The sequence below is a fragment of the Anabas testudineus genome, unplaced genomic scaffold (assembly GCF_900324465.2).
Source record: "Anabas testudineus unplaced genomic scaffold, fAnaTes1.2 Contig136arrow_ctg1, whole genome shotgun sequence".
NCBI lineage: Eukaryota > Metazoa > Chordata > Actinopteri > Anabantiformes > Anabantidae > Anabas > Anabas testudineus.
In genome coordinates this window covers 15810-21898 of record NW_022872794.1, presented here as the reverse complement: position 1 = coordinate 21898, position 6089 = coordinate 15810, and the positions used below count along the sequence as shown (strand labels likewise).

Here is a 6089-nt window from a genome sequence, read left to right as displayed (position 1 = left end):
CCATCGGCTTCAACATGTCATCTCACAGGGAGCTCAGCGCCGACACCTCTGATGACAACAAACTGGTGAGAGCAGTTGACATATTTTGCTGGTTGTCACCTGTTAACCAACTGTTATTTAACCTTATCCTGTTTGTATGTGTTTAGATCAGACCAAAGGCAGAGTTCCATTCTTTGTTGCAACATGCAGGAGCCACTAAAGATATTTTCACTATGAAGGAGGTATGGCATATTTGGGTGACTCAGTGGTTTGATGTTAAACTGATGAAAAGCAGTTTTTTATATATATGTGTGTATATATATATGTATATATATATATATGTATGTATGTGTATATATACAGTACAGACCAAAAGTTTGGACACACCTTCTCATTCAAAGAGTTTCCTTTATTTTCATGACAATAAATGCTTAATTGATTATTGATTGATTGATTGAATATTCCCTTGATGCATCTGGGGTGTTCCCTCTTGCAGTTGATGTTTTACCTGGGTCAGTACATTATGAAGAAGCAACTGTATGACCAGAAGCAGCAGCACATCGTCCACTGCGCCCAGGATGCACTGGGGCAGGTGTTAGGAATCGACAGCTTTTCTGTTAAAGAGCCAGGGTGAGACAAGATTGTCAATGTTTGTGTGGTTCTGAACTGTTATAACAGCATCAAATTACAGTTTCTTAGGCCGAATAGAGTTCAGTCAGTAATGAAAAGCAGCTTTAAAGGTTGGACATAAAGGAGAAATTGTGCCTAGTGCAAATTTTAAAAAGGTAACTAAAACACTGTTGTTTATCTTTCAGAGTTCTGTTTGCAATGATCACCAAGAATCTGGTGGCTGTGAAGAGCCAAGGTCAGATTTTTCCTTTTAGTTAGTTTGGACTGGTCAACTTAACCTGAAATTTGTATCACAGTGAACACAATGTAGTTTTTAGGTGTATTATCAAATATAGTTGTGCCCAAGATTTGCTTTACTCACAGCAGCGTTCTCAGTTATACTTGGTATAATGTTTCTGACACATGTAGAGTAGATGGGAACACTTCTGCTCTGTTTCACATCCCTCTCCTTTAAGGCTCCAAGGTTGAGTTGGTTCTAGGTTTAACCGCTGTGAAAATATTTAGTGACTGGTAAAGAAGTAAAGTTGCAATATAGATGAATTGCCCAGCTTTGCACCTCACTTCTGGTCTGTTCTAATTCTCACAAAACTAAACTCACTTTTTCTTCTTCTTTCTCTTCTTTTTAGAGTCATCACCAAGCTTGGATGAACCCCAAAGTAACATTCAAACAGACAGGGTGACAGAGGTAATGAGTGCACACACACGGTTATAATACAGATGGACATTTATGTCTCAGTGCAATGTTTTTAGGAGCTTATTAATCAATGCTGTAGTGTTTGGACTTCATAATACAGTTTTTTGAGTTTGAGTTTGACTTGTCCACTGAAAAACCTGGCAAAGCAACATGTTGAAAAACAGTGAACAGCCAACTGCAGGTATCGTAGTACAAGGGAATGTTAATTATATCACATGGTGACCTACAGTGCTCATGAATGAATTTGACATTCAAATCCAACTGCACTTTCTTTTCTTTTTCTTTTTTTTTTTTTTTTTTAGGAGGCAGATTCTGAAAGGTGCTCTTCGTCCCCAGACAGGAGGAGATGGAGGTGGTGGTGGAGGAGCAGTGACCCGGGTCAGTTTCTCTCCTTAGGTACTGCTACAATACAGCTCATAAATGAATAAAATGCTCCACCCATCCATCTTCTCAGGACCCTCAAACACTGTGGAGGATGATGAAAATGAAGAAGAGGAGGAAGAAGGAGGGAAGAAGAGGAGGAGATCTGACAGCTACTCCCTGACATTTGATGACAGGCTGTCCTGGTGTGTGATTGGTGGCCTAGGAAGCGTCCATGACAGACACAACAGCCAATCATCAGAGTCGCACAGCACTGTGAGTTTGTTCACAAACAAACACATCAGTTTGATTTTATTATTTAAAATATATTTGTTTATAACCTTGACTGTATCTGTGTTTAGTCTTCAATGTCAGAGGTCACTGTTGCAGCCTCGGACAGTGACAACTTCAGTGTTGAATTTGAGGTTGAGTCCATCGACTCAGATGACTACAATGAAGATGATGCCTTGCTGTCTGCAGACGATCAGGTAAACTTCTCCACTGCTTAATTCCTGAAGGACAAGTGTGGTGATACTTCTGGTCTGTTATCATCAAATTCATCAAAAGATTATGTTTTGACTAAGCAATTTTTGTCCATATTTGCTAACTTTTTGAAAGTTAAAATAATTTTCTGCTCTAACAAAAAAGCTGAGTATTAAAGTATAAACTTGATTTCTATGATGAAGTAGTGAGTATCACATAAATGTCAATACAACTAATTATATGATAACTTCTGTCATTTTCTAGATCAGTTGCATTTTCAACAATCACTGTACAGACACTGCAAAATATATTACCTCTACTTGGCTGTAATGACAGGCAAACTGCAATCTGGATTATTTTATTCACCTGTGCAGAAATCTCAAAAATTCTCAACTTGGCATTGGGAAATCAAGAAACAAATTACCCAATAAAGTGATGTTTTACCACCGAGGTCTGAGGCACAGATAAAAACGGATTGGCGACGGCAGTCACGAGCGAGTAGAGTTGCTTTTAGCGTCTGTATGGTAGATTGTTAAAAATACATATATAAAATATGACTGAAGTTATCCTTTAACTGTAAAAATTTAAATTAATGCTTTTCATTTTACTGTTAAGAGTTAATTGTCTTGTCACTTCATACTAATGACCAAACTGTTTTTGTGTCTAAATGTTCTGACGTTGAGGAAAATGAAGGAATTGATGTTCCAGATGGCAAGAGAGTAAAAACTCCTCCTCCCCTGTCACGGTATCTGTCCTACTCCACTTCCTCCGCTTCAAACTTCCAGGATCTCCTCTCATCCGCCTCCTCTCAGGACAAGCTCTTGACTTCTGACTCCCAGCCCTCCTCCTCTTCTTCTTCCTCCATCGATTCGCAGGAGCTTCTCCCATCATCCCCAGCTTCTGCTCCTCCCGTTTTTGTCCCCGAGCTGGAGCACAGTGTGTCTGAGGAGTGGCGGCTGCCAGAATTGTGCCTTGACCCCTGTCTCATTTGTCAGTCCCGGCCGAAGAACGGCTGCATCGTCCACGGACGAACTGGACACCTTATCTCCTGCTACGTCTGTGCCAGGAAGCTGAAGAAAAGGAACAAGTTGTGTCCAGCCTGCAGGCTGCCCATCCAGTGTGTCATCCTCACTTACCTGTGCTGAAAAGCATCACATTTTGACATAATCCTACATTTAATTACCAAGTTAAAGTTCAGTTTCACTGTACTGCTTTTGTTCATAGGCACATGTTCGCACTTTTTAATTTTCTTCATCTCTGCTGCTCTTTATTTTAAAGTTAAAGTTATATTTTTATTGTCCAGTTCCCTCCCAAAGAAATCGAATTAAAAAGGCTAAAACTAGCAGCACGTTAGCTCTGTCATTTAATCTCTGTACTCATTTTGTCTAGTAATATTGTGGGACTAATAAAGGTTTTTTCTTATAATAGACCAAACAGTTAATAAAATAAACAACAGTGTTTTATAATAATAGTTTGTTAGCAGTTCTTAGATATGTTAAAGAAACCTCGTCAATAACTTGTAAAAGTAGCTAATTGATAAATTACTTAATTTCTAAAGCTCTAGTTTTGAACACACTGTGAGAATGGTACATTAATTGGACTATTTTCTGGTGGTGGAATTGTTTAAATTGGCTTAAATCAGTTTAATTTTGGTTTCTATCTATTCATGAGACTTGGAAAAGAAGACAAAAAAACAGTAAATCACCTTCATGTAGCCTGTTTTTACCTTCACCTGCCTCTCTCCTTCCCAGCAATTAGAAGAAATTATTCTACAACTACTTTCTATATAATGACCAAATTGCTAACTTCATTCCGGGACACTAGCAAATTACTTAAGTTACAGACCCATTAAAAAAGCTTTACCCTTTATTTTAGGAGTCGACTATGTCCTATAATGAAGTATCTTGAAAAGAAAATGAGTAACTTAGTATTTGAGAAATGATGGGGATTGCGATTTTTAATATTTTACAGATTTATTTTTTAGAAACATAGTGTCCTATTTGACATGTACACTTCCCCTTCCTTGCACTGCACATAATCTATATTCCATATAATTCATATCAATGTTTACATCATTCTTCCTTACAAGACACTCGCTAAAAAAGAAACCTAAAAAGTGTTACATCTTTATTTATTTTATTTACGGTAAAATTTAAGTTTATTGAAGCAGATAGAACTGTGAATAATATAATGAATCTACTGAAATTTCTAATTCCTGCAGTAGGCTGGGGACTGATGAATATATATTATAATTATAATCTTGGTAAATGTCAATAAATCCATGAACTTAATAAATATTATGTTTTAAAGCTAGAAATTTAACCTCTTAACTGGGAGGTTGTCCACAGATGCTTGAATTTAATCCCAGGATAATTTAATCAGAGCTCTTGGATCCAACAGGCTGACAGTTCTGTTTTATTGAGGAAACACATAAACAACAAGCACATGAGAAGATGCAGGTTTATTAGTATCATTAGTATTATTCACCTACTGCTTTTAGAGACATCCTGTACATTTACTGAGACATATGAAGTAATCACATAAATGTGGTACTGTATAGTACAATAATAGCTATTATACTGTACAAATATATATATATGTATTGAGACAGGCAGGTTGAAAGGGAGAATAGAGCAGACAAACTGTACTGAAGAGACAAAATTATTATTATATATTATATCTATTGCTGTTTGAACGTGCAATTCTCCATTGAAAAACGCAGTGTTTCCTGCATATAAATGGTCTGCACTTATATAGCGCTTTTCTACCTAGCTGGTACTCAAAGCGCTTTACACTGCGTCTCATTCACCCATTAACACGAACAAGCACACACACATTCACACACCGATGGCGGAGCTGCTATGCAGCTGACCTGACTCACCGGGGGCAACTAGGGGTTCAGTATCTTGCCCAAGGACACTTTGGCATGTGATTGGCAGTCAGCTGCTCTACCTATTGAACCACAGCCACCCACATATGACATCACTAACTGGCTGTTAAAGGAACAAGAGTGCAGGAATATATTTAACAAGCATGTTTGACTGTGGTTAAAGATGCTTGTATTTCAAGTCAAAAATAGGAAACGTACATAAATACTGAACTTTCCAACATGTATCCTCATGATCTCATGTCAGGTAAATTATTCCAATTAGATTGGATCAAAACACAACTCTGACATGTTTTAATTTTAATTTTCCCATTTTAAACCATACAAATTAAGTACACATAAAGGACAGGTGTCATTTAGACTAACACATATTTAGTCACAATATATTTTCCTTGTACAGAAATCAAATACTACCCATAAATCTTACGCTGAATCTGTGCCAGTGGTTTCCTTAGGTGTGAGTGAGCAGATATCCTTGAACGATCAGTTTATATGAATCATAAACAAGAGGCTCCTATCTGACAAAAAGCTTGGGTGATGCTGTGCGTCCTTGCCTCAGGCTGCCTGAGGTCTATGAGCACATTTGCCACAGTTTTCTGCTGTGAAACATCCACTCAAAACTATCTCAGTCCACTGATTCACTTGCACAGCATCATAATCATTAATTGTTGATTTATGTTATATAATTCTATTTATTTTGTTATGCACTAATATTCAAATAAATAGGAGACAAGAAATGAAGCCGTTGTTGCTTTGACATAATCCACCATTCAGACACCTGACTTCCAGAAACAGTCCAGGTGAGGGGAATTACACCAATTAACCAGAGAACTCCTAAAGCAGCATGCATCACTTTCTCTGAACACGAATACACATCAAATCAATACTTAAGACTATAGCTATGACTGTGTGTACAACAGTAATTAACTACACAAAACTAAAATGCTCATGTATCATTGGTGCATTAACCCTCATCACTACATGTTATTGCAATACTTTTACTTTGGTAATTCACAGCTTGTAGTTAATACTTGATTACACTAGTGGAGTTTTTTC

The 6089-nt window shown here is 37.4% G+C and overlaps 1 protein-coding gene across 1 annotated transcript; it reads left to right on the top strand.

The window, feature by feature from the left end:
- Positions 1–3446, top strand: LOC113151800 (E3 ubiquitin-protein ligase Mdm2-like). Its single transcript, XM_026344724.1, has 9 exons — positions 1–65; positions 147–221; positions 476–609; positions 795–844; positions 1236–1294; positions 1606–1681; positions 1758–1939; positions 2026–2151; positions 2830–3446. Exons 1-9 carry the CDS (start codon positions 15–17, stop codon positions 3289–3291), a joined length of 1215 nt encoding a protein of 404 aa, XP_026200509.1. The 5' UTR covers positions 1–14; the 3' UTR covers positions 3292–3446.
- Positions 3447–6089: the final 2643 nt, after the last annotated feature.